The sequence below is a fragment of the Cajanus cajan genome, chromosome 8, assembly GCF_000230855.2.
Source record: "Cajanus cajan strain Asha chromosome 8, NIPB_CcT2T_4, whole genome shotgun sequence".
In the NCBI taxonomy this organism is placed as follows: Eukaryota; Viridiplantae; Streptophyta; class Magnoliopsida; order Fabales; family Fabaceae; genus Cajanus; species Cajanus cajan.
In genome coordinates, this window is record NC_138524.1 from 18,279,248 (window position 1) to 18,297,381 (window position 18,134).

General features: G+C 35.5%; 1 protein-coding gene across 3 annotated transcripts; it reads left to right on the forward strand.

The window, feature by feature from the left end:
• The first annotated feature begins 1,082 nt into the window (after positions 1 to 1,082).
• On the forward strand, positions 1,083 to 12,586 carry LOC109819021 (G-type lectin S-receptor-like serine/threonine-protein kinase At4g27290). 3 transcript variants are annotated; one of them, XR_014428521.1, is made up of 7 exons: positions 1,083 to 3,439; positions 10,516 to 10,632; positions 11,003 to 11,154; positions 11,259 to 11,469; positions 11,570 to 11,807; positions 11,941 to 12,038; positions 12,106 to 12,148. XR_014428521.1 is itself a non-coding variant. In XM_029268965.2 (7 exons), the coding sequence occupies exons 1-7, from the start codon at positions 2,149 to 2,151 to the stop codon at positions 12,269 to 12,271; spliced, it is 2,271 nt and encodes a 756-aa protein (XP_029124798.2). In that variant the 5' UTR covers positions 1,551 to 2,148; the 3' UTR covers positions 12,272 to 12,586. The 3 variants fall into 3 exon arrangements, 2 of the variants coding, with proteins under 2 accessions (XP_029124798.2, XP_082918379.1); XM_029268965.2 differs by lacking the exon at positions 12,106 to 12,148 and adding an exon at positions 12,161 to 12,586 and having other exon boundaries at positions 1,551 to 3,439; positions 11,888 to 12,038; XM_083062253.1 differs by having other exon boundaries at positions 1,567 to 3,439; positions 11,888 to 12,038; positions 12,106 to 12,577.
• The last annotated feature ends 5,548 nt before the right edge of the window (positions 12,587 to 18,134 follow it).

Genomic DNA, 18,134 nt, shown 5'->3' on the forward strand with positions numbered 1-18,134 from the left:
GAGAATAGGTGATGCGAGTGCGAGATTGCTGCGAGTGCAAGAGACAGAGAGAGAGTGTGAGAGTCTGAGAGATAGAGTGAGTGCGACTATGTGAGAGCCGAGAGCTTGAGAGACACTCAGAGTGAGTGCGAGAGAGAGAGAGTGCGACTGTGCGAGAGGCCGAGAGCTGAGAGTTTGAGAGACACTCAGAGTGAGTGTGAGAGACAGAGAGAGCACGAGACTGCGAGTTCGAGTCTGAAAGAAAAATAGGTTCAGTTTTTAGTGAACCAAACCTTTAAAAAAAATAGGTTCAGTTTTTAAGTTTTATTTTAAAAATTAAATCCGGTTCAATTTTATTATAATTGGTTATGATTTTTTTATAAAGTTGTTCAGTTTGGTTTTAAATTTCAGTTTGGTTCTTTTGGTTTTTTTGAACACCCCTAAACTACTGAACATCTAAACTTCAAAAATCAATGACTAATTCAACTTAACATCTACTTAGTTAAATACAACACAACCTTCAACATCTCAACTCAAACAACATATGATAAATCAACACAATTCATCTTAAGAAATTTTAAGTGCATCATCAATAACCATCAAAATATGTTTAAACAACTTAAACACATATGAAATTCAGGTATATAAAACATTGTAAAATCATCTAACTTAGATTTTAATACAACATTGCATTCTCGCCAAGCATCCAAACCATCGTTAGGTTTTTTCGCTGAGCAAATTACACTCACTCAACGAAAGAAATCCTTTTTTGCTCCTCTCATTGGCCGAATTACAAAATAGGTATTGAGAGTGCCTTCTCAGGTCACCATTTTTAAATAATATATTAGTTTCTTTTCCTTTCTATCTTTGTAATAGAAGAATAATTTGTTTTTAGTCTTTATAATTTTTTTTCCAAATAAATAATTCAAAATGAACAAAATATTATAAAGAATAAAATAAAAAATATATTACAAAGACTAAAATTAAATAAAAAAAACCATAAAAATATAAATTTTACATTAATTATTTATAAATTATAATTTTACAAGAATCAAAATAAAAATGTTATAGTCCCTTTAAATTTTTTTGTTCTATTTTAATCCTTCTAATTTTGAAATGCACTACTTTTGATCCTTAGAGTAGTTTAAATAATATTTTATAATTATTTTTAAGTATTATTTAATGTATTATAAAATCAACAAACTCAATATATATAATAGTTTGTGATTATAAAAAAATATAAAATTAGTGACAATTGTTTTTAAGTATCATATAACGTATTTGAAGGACTAAAAATTGATACATTTTCAAAATTGAAAAATTAAAATAAAATGAGAATTTAGAAAGTCTAAAAACAAATTTTTAAAAAAATATTTTATCCAAAATTAAATTATCTTATATTTATTGGTAACCAAAAACCACTCTTTTCCCTGTATTTCATCTCACCGATCTTTCACATATGACCTTTTTTTCTTTTTCTTTTTTTATACCTCACATATCACTTAATCACTTTCAGTCTTTCACATCTATCAAGAAACACAATAATTCATTAATAAATTAATTTCAATATATAATTTGCACCTAATTAATAATATTCCTGCTGTGTCCTCTTTCCCTGCTCCGGCCAGTTGCACAATTCAGGCACGCAAACATCTAATTAACCATCATTCACACGATTCTAATCTTTTTATTTTATGTTAAACCTAAGTCAATATTCTAACTAATTTGAACAAAGCTTTAAAGTATGATTATGCAATGCAACAATTCTAACATAGGCATTTAAATACGACAAATAAATTGACTAATAAATAAATAAATCATCTGAACCTGAAGATAAGTCAACTACTTATAAACTAAAACACAAAAATGACGTTCGAAAGGAACAACTCTACTGCGAAGAGATGGCAAGTGTAATATAACTAATAATGTTTTCTTTTTCTTTTTCTGAAAGTTACTAACAATATATTCAAAACTAAATGTATCTACCCAAAATCCCAAATGATAATTCCAAATTTCCAATAATTGTGTTCAATGGGAATTTTTTTAGATATTTAAACAAGTAAATGTTAATGGAACACGCATGAGACCAAGTCAAACAGTGAACTTCAACTCACACACATTTAACGATCAATATATACTCGACCACTCGTGAACCAACGCTAAGGTAAAATGGCCATTCTTCCTATTATGCTTGTTGTTGCCATTACCAAGCTAATTTTTTTCTTCTCTAGATTTTCAGCTGCAACCGATACTATTACCCAGTTTAAGTCACTTGAAGATAACACAACCTTGGTTTCCGAAAATGGAACCTTCGAGTTGGGTTTCTTCACCCCAGGTAGTAGTTCTCCAAACCGCTACCTAGGAATCTGGTACAAAACCATACCAGTCAAAACCGTGGTTTGGGTTGCGAACCGCGAAACTCCAATCAAAGACAACTCCACCAAGCTGAGCATAACCACACAAGGCAACCTCGTACTTCTAAACGAGAACAACAACAAAGTTATTTGGTCAACAAACACAACAACAACAACAAAAGCGATCCTTGTCGTGGCACAGTTGTTGGACTCAGGCAACTTTGTCCTACGAGATGAGAAAGACACGAACCCTGAAAACTACTTGTGGCAAAGCTTTGACCACCCTTCAGACACAATTCTACCTGGAATGAAACTAGGGTGGGATTCAAAAACAGGCCTTAATAGACGCGTAGCAGCTTGGAAAAACTGGGATGACCCTTCTCCTGGGGATTTCACATGGGCTATTGCACTTACCAGTTATCCAGAAGAGGTTATGTGGAAGGGCCCAAAAGAGTTCTATAGAAGCGGTCCAATGAAGGTCTTTGCCTATAGATTCAACGGTTCTTTTCCCTACAATTCAGTAATAAACTACACGCTTGTCACCAACAAGGAACAAGTTTACCTTTCATATAGCATGAACGATAAGTCGGTGGTTTCAAGAATTGTAATGAATCAATCGCTTTATGTTCGTCAACGCTTGACGTGGATCAATGATAGTAAAGCGTGGAGGGTGTCTTCACAGTTGCCAGGTGATGCATGCGACAACTATAATATTTGTGGCGCGTTTGGAATTTGTGTTGCTGGTGCGTGCAAGTGTTTGGATGGGTTCAGGCCCAAATCGGTGCAGAATTGGACCAAGATGAACTGGGATCAGGGTTGCGTGCATAACCAAACTTGGAGGTGTTGGGAAAAGAATAAGGATGGTTTTCACAAATTCAGTAAAATGAAGGCACCAGATACTAAGTTGTCGTGGGTTAATGAAAGTATGACGCTTGAGGAGTGTAGGGTGAAATGTTGGGAAAATTGTTCATGCACGGCTTATGCGAATTCAGACATTGGTGAAGGAGGTAGTGGCTGTGTGATTTGGTTCGGTGATTTGTTGGATTTAAGAGTGAATGAAGATGGTGGACAAGATGTGTATGTTAGATGGGCAGTGTCTGAAACAGGTACGTGTTTCTATTTTGATTTCATCCACGTAAAGGTAAAATATTTACTTGGTTCCTCTTAGTTATGCGTTTCAAAGGTAAAAGTAAGTAATTCTCTTGAAAAAATCTATTTACGAACGTGAGGATAATATAAGAATAGACATGCTTTTAGTTTTTAAATAGAAGGTAATAGTTTTTTATTTTTTAAATTTAAAATTGGTTTTGTTATAGTCTATGTAATTTGAAGAAAAAACTATTTTATTCTCTTTGCTTAATGTTATTAATGAATCTATAAGAAATTTATTATTATTATTAAATTTGTCGTAAGACATATTCATCTATTAATGTTTTTATTAGATCATACACACTTATTCAACTTATGTTATTATTGATTTTAAGAGATTGAAACAAACTTTTTACGTGGACAAAAATTTTAATTTAAACTTGATAAAAAAGAAATTTAACTTAAATTTGTTGACTAAAAATTTATTTATTTTTTTTACAATATGATAATTAGGATTTTGGATCATGTATGATTCATTTCATGATATTCAAATATTATAGGCATCACTGAGGTATTGAGCGCGAGGTACGGAAAAAAAAATAGAAAGCCCAAACTAATAAATATCCAACCAATAAGGGAAAGAGAGTACCTAGTCCAATAACGAAAAAAAAAAGTAATATCCTAGAAAACTTGTGTATGTGTGTATATTACTCCTCCCCTCCCATCAACCATTTCGAGATTGATTAAAAACTTGTGAATTTGAATGGAGTGTTGTGTCTAGTTGAAGAAATAAGTTGTTTGATGTTCGATATCTACGAAAATAATCTTCATAAGACCGGATAAACATTCTCATGAACAATAGGGCAATTGGGGATTAATAGCTATGTCGAGAGCACTGCAGTTGTCACAATACAACATTTCCTGCTTGAAACAATCGACTTGGTCATTCATAAGAAAAGTAAGTAATTGAAGTTCATAAGATGTTGCAGCTAAAGCTTTGTACTCTACTTCAAACGAGAACCAAGCCACACAATGGTTTGTTTCTTGGGCCTCCATGAAACTTGAGAATGGCCTATGAAGAAGCAATATCCATTAATGGTACAACGAGAATCAGAACTCTTACCCATAACCTACATCGTTGAAACCAAAGGAGTGAAGAGGACAAGAGCGAAAAAGGAATAGTCCTTTTAGAGATATCTTTTAAGATATCACAAAGTGCATTTAACAACTTTGAAATGAGTTATTGTTGGCTTGGATATGAACTAACATAACTACTAGACTACATACTTGATGTTAGGTCACGTGGTTGTTAGATATAGAAATTGCCCAATCAATCTATTCTATCTCTAGATGCATCTAAATATATAGATCCATCAAAGGAGAAGTTACAACTACATTATGTCATCCACGTATATGAGGAACTCGATGGAGGAGGATCCATAATATCTAGTGAAAAGAAAATGATTTTTGGTTGCTTAATGAACCAAGCTCCAAAAGTAGTGCAAATAAATGCCCATAACACTTGTGGTTATGTCCATTTATTTTAACAGCAAAGATACATTTATATTAAGTAGGTATATCGCACCATCCCTTTTAAACCATATTTGATGGTAATTTACGTTTGAATAAGATATAAATTACCAACCACGCATAATCCAATTTAAGATGCTTTTCCCACATTGACTTCCTACAATGACCAACAAAAGTACCCATGTCAGATGTGACAATTTTGGATTAGTGCAGATTATTGTTAATATAGAACTCCCTACTTTGGTCACCAGTAAACCTGCTACACCTCATAGCCAAGTCAATTAACATCTGAACATCACCTTTCTCTATGAAATTTCCAATTAGTACATTCGAACCAAAATTCCAACCTAAAATTTGTGATGAGTTTCCCAACATATCCATTCTTCAACATCCTCAAACATGTACTTTCAATCTACAAGTATATCACTTGCTACCTCAAAGCACAATGCCAACACACGCAACCACATACAAAGAGTCTTGAGGGCTATGTTGATATAACGCCTTCCACATACCTTAATTATTATACAAATAATGTATAGTCCTCCATAGCTGAATCCAGTTTCCTGTTGTAGCAGTAATCCTCCATACCTTAACCCATTTGAAAAAGCACATTCAAAGTACAAGTTATAAACATACCAGAAACTAACATATGTGTCCACCCAAAATGATAGTGTAACCACCCTGACCACCGTTCTCTGCTTGCTTAATCCTTATATAGTTAAGCGACAACCAAAATACTTATTTTATAAATTTAAGGTTATTGGATAGACACTCATTCCTCAATTCCTTATGAGTCATAGTGTGACACATCAAACCAGTTCCAGGCACATGTACCACCTCTTATAATTTCTTGACCAGATAACTATAAGATATTCCTTGACCTTGTCATTTCCTTCTCCTTCAGCTTAATCTATACAAATGCCCTACACTAAAAATTAGCACCAGATATGCAAACTCCTGGGTTGGCAAGCCATTGCACATAACTATATTTAAACTAATTGTCTAGTCTTAGCCAAGACCAAGCAGAGAACCTAACATTTTATTTTAACTTCTGAAAATCAAAATTACCAACTCTGAAAATGCATTTGCTCCTATGTCCCCAAATGTTCCATATGATTGCACACCATATAACCTTCCACCTCCTTTATTCAATTTTGGTTGCAATACTAAGTGGAATTTGACGGAAGTGTTGAGCTGTAGAATACGGTAAAACAATAGAGATTAAGGCCCAGTTGTAGCATTATTTCCATAACTTATCTATCTCCCTGCATAAGAAAAAAATATGATTAACTGATTCATCCTTTGCATTACAAAATCTGCATTTTAAGTCTCCCTCTTCCGGAGGGATATTCCTTCTCTTGAGGTTATCTGTGGTTGGCAGCCCATTATGATAGAGTCTCCAAACCAAAATGGCTATTCTTGTGGGGAGCTTCAACTTCCAAACCTCTGCTAACATTGGATCTACTTTTGCTCGATACCTCAAGTAGTGTATACTTTTATAAGTGGATTTAACTATGAACACCATTGTAGTTCCATCAAGCCAACCCCAAGCATCTTGCTTTCCTTTTTCCAATTTAATATTGTGCAACACTGTCATTAATTCATCCCATTGCTCAGCCTCCCATACAAACCAACTTCTCCATTGGAAGTCTCAAACCCACACATCTCCAACCCATTTTCCCATGTTTTTTGGTAGTTGTTGCTGTTGTTCAAAGTTCAAAAATAGCCTAGGATGAGACATAGCTAGGCATTCATCACCCAACCAATTATCCAACCAAAACCTTATCTTATCACCTTCAACCAATTTCCACTCAACCATTCTATCAAACCATTGTGTTTATTATTGTCCCTAACATACCCTCCTTAGATCTTTCCACCATGAAGATGCAAATTTACGGCATCTCTACCATTATGATTTTCTCATCCCCGTACTTAGAATCCAATGTCTTCCCCCACAAACTATCATTTTAGTGGAAGAGGCCCCACCTCCATTTTCCCAAAAGTGAATCATTAAAAATCTCAATGTCTTTCACTCCCAAGCCCCATGAGATTTTGGACAACAAATCTTTGTTGGAGTTATTTTATGGTATTTGTTTGAGGGGATATTTTATGAAGATTATTTTTATAAGGTTATTACACAAGTATACTCCACAATGATGAGATATTGTCCGTTTTGGGCCTAAGCCCTCACGGTTTTACTTTTGGTCATCACCCAAAAGGTCTCTATAATATTGGAGTATGTGTGTACTTTATAAGTTGTTATTTTTTCTCTTATTTTATTGATGTGGGACTTGTTTGTATCTCAACAATCTTTTCACATCTTATTCACGAACTTTTCTTTCTTACCTCATCTATCCCCCATAAGAAATTCCTCTAAATCGTTACAATTTTCTTAACTATCCACTTAGGCATATATTTTGAAGAAAGAGATGAAGTACAAAGGTAAGATAGTTGAGACTGAATTTATTATGTGCACCCTTCCAACCATAGAAATAGACTTACTCAGTGACTTCAGCAATTTCCGGTTTGATTGGGTCAACTAGTAGCAACAATGTGTGGGATCTTCATGTACACATTTTCATTTAATTCACTATGGAAAAATGTCTAGTTGTTGAATTATCCACCCATTAATAAAATTAAGAGCTAAAAAAAGTGTAAGGTGATCATTTAGGCAATTGGGAAAAAAGTATCAAAATAGTAAATTCTTTCTGTCTGTGTACCAATTATAACTAACATTTAATCTTGTGTCACTTAATGGACTTGTCAAATTTTAATTTTATTTTATACACCTGTTTAGCACCAATAGGTTTGATTCCAATAGGTATGTTTGTGAAATTAGCATCTACCAATTTTGAATTCATAACATCTACCCGACATTGATGCTAAACAACCTTGTCATAAGTGGTAAGTTTGGTAGTGTTGCTAAGGTACATAGGACATGGTTTTATGTTTTGGTCGAAGAGTATAATAAGAAAGAGGCTATCGAATATTTGGATATATTACTGCTAATGGAATTACAATGATAATATGCAAGGTGTGTAGGTGGCATCTTTGTTCATGATGAACATCTAAGATGGACTTAAGAAACAAGTAGACGAATGGTTGGTCAAGGGTCATTAGACTGCTTTGTGCTTATAGGAAGAAAGAAATGTGACTACATATGTAAAACACGAGGTTATCTATTGAGCAACTATATAAGGGTTTGTTTCTATGCAAAGGAACACCAATTTATCAATTTATGGAACATGACATCTCATGAAACAACCACCTTCTTAATTTGAAGGTCATAAGCAATCTAACCTTTAAGTCCAAATTTGAAACCTAGAAACACACACTTACATGCTTTTACGTACAAGCCTAAATATGTGAATTGAGAGTGTTTATTTGTAAGAAAAGGAACAAAAAACTTTCAAATTCTCCACATCAAGTAAATCCCTATAAAGAACCTTATGTGATGATTGGTCCTTAAGCAAGATCGAAGGGGCCATATTAATAAAAAAATGTAAAATTGCATAAATCCATAAGTATTTAAGAATGTTAGACTACAACATTAGAGCTTAAGTCAAGTTTAAAATATGTTGGTGTTTCCTTTATACACATGCATTTTGTTGAGGTGTGATTAGAGTTTAAAGAAACACAATGATGGGGTTGAATGTGTGTGTGTAAGTTTTAAAACTTTTTTTGCAAATGAGCAATATAAGTTCGTAAAACCTTCTCTTCCAAAAAAAAAATGTGAGGGAACAAGAGATAAGAACAAAACATGTATTTTTATACTAGTTCACCTAACCTAAGCTTCTTCCAATCACCTTTAAACTTGAAGGATTCCATTAGCTTAGAAACTTTTTACAAGTATTCTCTATATCATTCTTAACCTATAGACACAACCAATTATTACAATATTCTTTAACTAGTCTCTTTAGACTTATATAGTTAAAAGGTTTTGAGTGTTTATAGAATAACCTTCAAAGAGAATATGTATATGTTCAGTACACTTAGAAAAGGTAGCTTGCTATGGCAAGGTTTGCTAACTTTGGTACTTGTCAATTGATCATCCATTGGATGATGGTTACACGACTTAGAGAAAATATCAGAGTTTGGTCACAACTAAAATGTTTTTAAAATATTGACTATGTTTAACTATTTCTCTTCAAGTCTTCTTATAATTATAGACTTCAGAAAAGTATTTGTTATTGAGAGCCTTTGTCACTTGGTCATTTGAAGTGTGAACTTTGATCTTCACAAATTTGGTCATTTTTTTATACTTTTTCAAAGCTTCAAGTCTTCATAAATGCATAGGCATGAAAAAGGAAGGTGTGGAGGAGATAAGGATTGAACTTTTTGTTTTAGGTGTTGAAAGTTCTATTTGTAGTATGACTTTCCTTTTCTAGACACTATGTTAGATGTTTGTCTCACTGGACCATTTTGAACACATACACAAATAAGGAAATAACTCATAATAACATTTATAACGCATACAAAAAATTAGAGTACTTATCATATATGTTTTTTAAATGCTTGAAAGCAAGTATTAAGGCACAAAGACGATCAACAAGCATTGGACTTGCAAATACTTAGAAGGCACACCAACTAATTACAACACATTAGACAAATGAAAATAATTTTGTCTTTATTTCTTCTATATTTTTAGACACATGTATCCTGTAATGACTTATACAAAAATATTAGAATCTTCAAGATCATTATTCTTAAGAAATAGATACGAAGCCTAATTCAACCTTACAAAATTGAGTTGTAAGGTAAGAACTGCTTTTTCACTTATATAAACTAGTATGATCTTTACTCTAATCAATGAGAGATCTCTGACAGTTATCATCAAAACTAGTAAATTAGGCACATATTATCCTATTTGGTTCAGCAATGATCACACAACATGTTTAGTGGATGATTCCCTTAGCACCATACAAAGATTCATAGAGTAACTCAAGTTCATTTTCATTGTAGATAATCTTATAACAACATTGTTAAATTGGTTCTTAAATTTTTCTATTGTGCCTACATCTTATGCTTTACTCTCATCATTATTATTTAGGTGAAATTATTAATGATGGTAAGAAAATGTTGACAATTATAGATGAAAATGTGCCTTAAATGTCAACATGCAACATTTCAAAACAATTTTTAGCCTTATCTGTACTCCTAGTAAAAGAAAGGTTTCTTTGTCTTGTGAAATGTCAAACATCACAATTTTCATTATGCATGTGAATAAAAAGAAACAATTTACAAAGTCTAGATAATTAATTAGAAGATAAGTATTAAGCCAAAGGCGTAGGGAAAACAAAAAACAAACTAACTAATGTTCAACCAATAAGAGAAAGAAAGTCCAATCTAGTAAGGAAAAAATAATACAATAAAGAACATGTGTTGGTATGTTAATAATTTAGCAATGTATTAGAATATCAATTGTTAAACTTTTTTTTTATCATTAATTGATATTAATTACTTTACACTTGTATTAAAGTAGTTAATTCCAATTTAATTCTTCTAAATGTCCATTTTTCACTTGTTAACTGTTTACTTCAATTTTTTTGTTATGAAAATCAAGGTGTAGAAGATAAATCCAAGAAAAAGGTGGTTGTTATCACAAGCACAATTTCTGCTATTGTTGTTATGCTATTAGTTTTCATATTCATTTGTCGGAGCAACAATACAAAAATCAAAGGTAAGCCTTCACTTAACCCACCTTATCTTTCCATGATGATTAATTTATGAAGTATTTTCATATAAATGCTAATGCATCTTCAAAACAGACATATGAAGACACTATATACCATTCTTATGTTCTTTCATATTGAAATCAAAGAAAAATGTATAATCATATTCCTCATATATATTATTGTATTGAAATATTACTATTTTTCCTTACCTCTTACTTTAAAAATGACCAAGATTTATTTTCAAAAAAAATATTTTAACTAAGAACAAAATACATATCATAAACTTTAAAATAATACACCTCAAAAGACAACTCTATTAACATGTATTGGAATAGAAGATAATGTTTTTAACTCAAATTATTTGTGAGAAAATAGATATTATCACTTGGATAAAAGAAAACAACAATGAAAGGAAGCAAGAGGACTTTGAGCTACCTTTGTTTGACCTTGCCTCCATAGAACATGCCACGGATCACTTCTCACATCACAATAAGCTCGGTGAAGGTGGCTTTGGTCCCGTATATAAGGTAAGAAAGTAACATAATACTAACAATTAAAAATGACTATTTTCATGAAGTTAATGGTTATTTGCCAAATTTAACTTTCTTTCCCACAAATGGGACATGTTTAGGGAACACTACACGATGGACTAGAGATTGCTGTTAAGAGACTTTTACAAACATCACAACAAGGATCAAAAGAATTTAAGAATGAGGTTATGTTATGTGCCAAACTTCAACACAGAAATCTTGTTAAAGTGCTTGGATGTTGCATTCAAGAAAATGAGAAATTGCTCGTCTATGAATTTATGGCTAATAAAAGCTTAGACTTCTTTCTTTTCGGTTAGTGTTCTACAAAAATTAATTTTTAGTTGAATGTGGTATTTCATTTCATTCTTATAGTTCTAGAAAGATTAAAAAAGATAACCAAGAAATTTGACAGATTCAAGTCAAAGTAAACTTCTTGATTGGCCTAAGCGTTTTAGCGTTGCAAATGGAATTGCCCGGGGATTACTTTATCTTCATCAAGACTCAAGACTAAGGATCATACACAGGGATCTTAAGGCAAGTAATGTTTTACTAGATAATGAAATGAATCCAAAAATTTCAGATTTTGGGTTGGCTCGAATGTGTAGAGGAGATCAAACTGAAGGAAATACAAACAGAGTAGTTGGAACATAGTAAGTATCTATTTTAATGCTAATTTCTTTATTACATATTAGTTGATCATCAAATTAACTCTTCTGTGATTTCTTTTAAGTGGTTATATGGCACCTGAATATGCTTTTGCTGGAATATTTTCCATCAAATCAGATGTTTTTAGCTTTGGCGTATTATTACTTGAGATAGTAAGTGGCAAGAAAAATACAGGGCTTTCCTATCCAAATAGTTACAGTAATCTTATCAGACAAGTAAGTGAATTAGTACTTATTTTTATACAATTTGACAGTAGATACTCATTATTTTAAAATGTTTTAGGCATGGAGGTTGTGGAAAGATGGCAATCTAATGCAATTTATTGACTCTAATTTAGAGGATTCATGCATTCTATCTGAAGCCTTGCGTTGCATTCATATTGGTCTTTTGTGTGTGCAACATCATCCAAATGATAGGCCAAACATGGCATCTGTGGTTGCTTTATTAAGTTGCGAGAACGCATTGCCTCCACCAAAGGATCCTAGTTACTTAATAGAAGAAACCTCAACTGAAAGCGAATTTTATTCTAAGAATTTGACATCCTTGTCAAATAATGATGTCACTATTTCAATGTTAAGTGCGAGATAGATGACATTACCTTACTTAACTACACATTAACTGTTCTATTTTTTCAATTCTTAGTAACTTTTGTAATCTTATTTGCTAGTTTTATTGAAATGTTTCTCTTTATGAACTTTTGTTAATACAATAAATATTTGATTTGATAATTTATAAGGTTTCTCTTTATTTAAGACATATGATCAACACATGTAATGTTGCTTGAATTATTGAATTGATATTAAATGGCATGTGCATTATCTTTTTTATAGAGCAAATGTTTGTATATATTTAACTAAATTCTTAAAATTATAAAATGACATTCAAATTGAAATAAACAAAACTTTCAAAAGGAGTATATCCATAATGACATGACATAATGTATATCATCAATAGTCATAGCACATCAACGATCAACTAACAACATCACACAATTAACTAATGAATTGATAAATATGTAAAATTTGAAAGTAATGTGATTGTTCCGGCCAAAGGGTGGACTAGGGTTTCTTCCTAGGTCAAGCCTCAAAGCTAGAGCATTCAAAAGTGTAATCTGCCCTCTCAACTCTAGGGTTTTGGGTTTTATAGTTTCTCGTTCATGGGCCTCATGGGCCCCGAGAGTAAGGGGATTTCCTTGATCGTTCTTATCGGAAAGATACTTGGTGAGTGATGGTTGGACCTTGCCCTCGCTATCGGATAGCTTCCATACAGGCAAATCGGATCCGGCCCTGGCCGATCAGATCCATATTGAGGGTATAGTCGGGTATTGGCCGAGTACCCCACTTATAGGCAAGTACGGTCGGACCGCGACCGACTCGGCTTACGCGGAGATGCCAAGTCGGATATTTGCCGATTGACTCTTAGTGAGGGAGTCGATCAAGTTTATAGTCGGTCAATCGCCGGTAGAGAGGTCAGGTCAGATTCTGACCTGGACAGCCCACTTGCCTTCCAACCCTGAGCCTATAAGGCGAGAGGGCTTGAGGCCTGGCTTTTGTGGTTCACAGTCAGATATTGACCGAGTGACTCTTAGCGAGGGAGCCGATCAAGGTTATAGTCGGTCAATCGCCGGTAGAGGGGTCAGGTTAGATTCTGACCTGGACAGTCCACTTGCCTTCCAGCCCTGAGCCTATAAGGCGTGAGGGCTTGAGGCCTGGCTTTTGTGGTTCACAGTCGGATATTGACCGAGTGACTCTTAGCGAGGGAGCCGATCAAGGTTATAGTCGGTCAATCGTTGGTAGAGGGGTCAGGTCGAATTCTGACCTGGACAGTCCACTTGCCTTCCAGCCCTGAGCCTGTAAGGCGATAGGGCTTGACAAGCCTTGGAGTTGGAAGAATTTCCTCATACGGGGTTCAATCGGATTTTGATTTGGGTGATGCCCGATATGCTGAAGATGTAAAGTCTTTCATGGCTTGTCTCTTGAAGAGACATGTATTTATTGTAGCGCCACCGTCGCAGGGGGCGCATTATTACAATGCCACGCGTCCCTTGGTTTGCGTAACGTGAGCACTTGGGATCCCAAGGGTCAGAGACGCGTCCTTTCACACGCGCCTCTTCCCACGCGCACCCCCCAGGGCTATAAATATCCCTCGTTACTAACCTAGTTCACCATTTTGTCTTTCCCTTGTTTTCTTCTTCTCCGGCGGGTATTTTCCTTCTTCTGCGCTTCGTTACGGTGGTTTGCGACGGTCGTGAGGCATTTTTATAGAGGAAAGGAGGTGTTTTTGAGACTTGTAGGTACGCCCCACTATTTATTGCGCTTAGTAGTTGTTCTTTGTCTACTATTGTAGTTGTGTGGCCCTAGGCTTTTGAATCCATGGAGTCCGTAAATTATAGGGGGGTTATGAGTGGGTGAAAGATGACGTTCTGAAATGTGAGTCTTGTATAAGTTCTTGGGTCATGATGGATAGTTTCAACAGCGAAACGTAGTGGGCCGAGGTGTTGAAAATATCCTTGTGTGTGAGCCTTGTGTGGATAATGAACCGGTGTGTTTAAGCTCAACCACCGAACGTTTTACCTTTTGTTATGCTACTCTAATTGCTAAACTCAAAGTTAGGTGGCCTCTCACCGAGTGCGAGAAAGGGGTGCTTAGGTCTTTAAATGTGGCTCCAACCCAGTTTCACCCAATTAGTTGGGCCTTTGTTAGGGGTTTTGAAATTTTGTGTAGCGGATTCGGGATTACGCCGACTTCAGAAATTTTTTTTTACTTTTTCGAATCTCGAATCACTAAGCGTAGTAGCTGGGTATCGGTGAGTGGAGTGTTGGGTCGGGGGTTGCTGTCCCTATTCCAGTCGTCCTACAAAGATTTTAAAAAATCATTTTTTCGTATCCGATGCCTGCCCGGTCATGAGGATGTGCTTGAGGGATATCCTCTATATTGGAACAAGAACACAACATCCTTTGGTGGTTGGATTCCGAGTCACTCTCCGAGGAGGACCGGGAGGACGTTAAGAAAATCAAAGCTCTTAAAACCCTTTTCAACACCGCCAAACTCCTAGATCTAGAGAATAGGCCTGAAGATTTGAAAATATATATAGGTATTACGTTAATTGTTTGAGTGCTAGAATTTATCCTCTATTTTAACCTTACTTGTTGTTATAACTTATTGATGTGTTTTTGTAGAGAGAATGGCTAGCATGAGCAATCAGGAATTGGCAAAGCTATGGAAGCAGCAGAAAGCTTCCCAGGTCGTTGGGGTTGATGAGTCGGCTACCGAAAAGGTGGGTGAGACCGAAAGACCCGTGACACTGGAGAGAGGTGTCGGCGAGACTTCCCACAAGCATCACCGAGAGACCGACAAGTCCATCTCGGTGGTAAACTTGGAGACGTTGATAGCCACCGAGGTGAATAAAGGCGATACCGAGGTCCAATCGGCTGAGAGGACTCTAAGTGCATGTCTCGGCGATAACTGGGATCCAGTGGATTGTGGCGTCGAGCGTAGCGGTGTGGCATCCTTTTGGGACGAGAAATTCAATCATTCGGCTCATATCTGTGGCACCGACTTGCTCGATGGTGACAAAGGGGACTTGGAGAAGATGAGTGCATTCTCCATTACAAAGGGGGTTGAATCATTGACCAATCGCCTGTCTGCCCTCTCACTTGTCAATGAGGATAAGATTCGTGGGTTGGTGCAGGAGACTAAGGTACAGGGGAAGAAGATTTCTTCCCTTGAGGAGAGCTTGACTAAAAGCAAAGCCGACTTCAAATGGGTATCCACTGAGCGGGACAAGTTGCTAGAAGGTCGTCATGCCTTTGACAAGGAAAAGATGGTGTGGCACGCTGAGAAGACGGTGATGGTGAAAGAGCTAGATGAGGCGCGCCTAGCCCGAGACAAGAGTGTCGATGCTGCTCTCGTCTTCGAGAATGAAGTGTCGTTGCTGAAAATTGAGGTTGAGAAGCTTCAATCTGAAGTTCATGCGGCCAAGGTCGACGCTATGAAGAAATTTTTTGCAGGCTTCGATGCGGCGACCTCCCAAGTAAAGTTTCTCCATGCCGACCTCGATATCGGCGGCATGGGGTATTTTAAAGAGATTGTGAATGGCGAGCTGGTGGATCCTCCTGAGGATGATTGATCTTGACTTTAGAAACTTATGCTTGTTTTCATGTTTTGTAACTTCTGTTGTGTTGCCTTTTAAAACTCTTATCATCTTGCTCTTGAAACATTTATGAAGTATGTTCCTTCTGCTTAATATCATGGATGATTGTGCTTAGATACTCGTTCTCACCCTAAAGTTGTCATGTGAATGCTGATTGCGTTTATTCTTACGTTTGGCAGATAAATCAAGGTTAAAACTTAGTAATTGAGATAAGAAAGTAGTTCGTAGTGTAAAATTGAAGTTTTTGTAATAACGAGCAATTGCCCAAATGCCGACTCAAATGATGAGTAAAAAATTTTCTAAGTTAAAAAATGAAACTTGGCCAAGTGATCGCCCAAATGCCGACTCAAATGGTGAGAAAAATTTTTTCTAAGTTAAAAATGAAATTTTCCCAAGCAAATCGCCCAAATTCTGACTACAACATTGAGTGGAAAATTTCCTAATCTAAAAATCAAATTTACCCAAGCAAGTCGCCCAAATGCCGACTTCAACACACTGAAATTTTTCTTAGTTAAAAATGAAATTTACCCAAGAAAATCGCCCAAATTCCGACTACAATATTGAGTGGAAAATTTTCTAATTTAAAAATCAAATTTACCCAAGCAAGTCGCCCAAATGCCGACTTCAACACACTGAAATTTTTCTAAGTTAAAAATGAAATTTACCCAAGCAAATCGCCCAAATTCCGACTACAATATTGAGTGGAAAATTTTCTAATTTAAAAATCAAATTTACCCAAGCAAGTCGCCCAAATGCCGACTTCAACACATTGAAATTTTTCTAAGTTAAAAATAAAATTTTCCCAAGCAAATCGCCCAAATTCTAACTCCAACAATGACTCCAACAATGAGTGCCCTTCAAACTTGGGAACATTACCTTATTCCCAAAGAGTTTGTCATTCATAGTGACCATGAGTCACTTAAATATTTGAGGGGCCAAGGCAAGCTAAACAAAAGGCATGCTAAGTGGGTAGAGTTCTTAGAACAATTCCCATATGTGATTAAATACAAGAAAGGGAAAAATAATGTTGTGGCTGATGCCCTTTCTAGGAGACACACTTTGTTAGTCTCCCTTGGATCTCAAATCTTGGGATTTAATCACATTAAGGAATTGTATACTAATGATCTCGAATTCAAAGAAAATTATACCCAATGCTTAGCAAAGCCTCAAGGAGGTTTCTATATTTCTGAGGGGTACTTGTATAAAGAGGGAAGAATTTGTATACCCCAAGGATCTATAAGAAAACTCCTTGTTCAAGAAAGTCGTGAGGGTGGTCTCATGGGGCACTTTGGAGTTGAAAAGACTCTAAGTTTTCTAAAAGAAAAATTCTTTTGGCCCCATATGAGAAGGGATGTTGAGAGGTTTTGCTCTATATGTATAACTTGTTTACAAGCAAAGTCTAAAGTAATGCCTCATGGCATCTATACACCCTTGCCTGTTGCTAACTCTCATGGGTTGATATCAGTATGGATTTTATTTTGGGCTTGCCCAAGACCCAGAGAGGCATGGATTCTATTTTTGTGGTAGTAGACAGATTTAGTAAAATGGCCCACTTTATACCCTGCCACAAAATAGATGATGCAAGCAACATAGCAAGACTTTTCTTCAAGGAAGTGGTTAGACTTCATGGTCTACCCAAAACTATTGTTTCAGATAGGGATACTAAGTTCCTTAGCCATTTCTGGAAAACTCTTTGGAGTAGGCTAGGAACTAAATTGCTTTTCTCTACTACTTGTCACCCACAAACTGATGGGCAAACATAAGTAGTTAATAGATCCCTATCTACAATGTTAAGGGCAGTCCTTAAGGGTAATCATAAGTCTTGGGATGAGTACTTGCCCCACATTGAATTTGCTTATAACAGGGTAGTCCATAAGACTACCAAAATCTCACCTTTTGAGGTTGTATATGGTTTTAACCCTCTTACTCCTTTAGACCTAATACCCCTACCAGATTCTTCTCATTATTTTCATAAAGAAGGGGTATTTAGGGCTGAATTTGTTAAAAAATTGCATGAGAAGGTTAAAACTCAGATACAACAACAAAATGAGAGAACTGCTTTAGATAGAAGCAAGGGAAAGAAAGCCCTCATTTTTGAGGAAGGGGATTGGGTTTGTCTTCACTTGAGAAAGGAAAGGTTTCCTTCTCAAAGAAAGTCA

Bases quoted from the DNA above. Each gene is read 5' to 3' on its own strand.
- LOC109819021 (XM_083062253.1), top strand. From the start codon at position 2,149: ATGGCCATTCTTCCTATTATGCTTGTTGTTGCCATTACCAAGCTAATT. The intron at 10,633-11,002 runs GTAAGCCTTCAC...GTGAGAAAATAG, and splicing joins CAACAATACAAAAATCAAAG to ATATTATCACTTGGATAAAA. The intron at 12,039-12,105 runs GTAAGTGAATTA...AAAATGTTTTAG, and splicing joins ACAGTAATCTTATCAGACAA to GCATGGAGGTTGTGGAAAGA.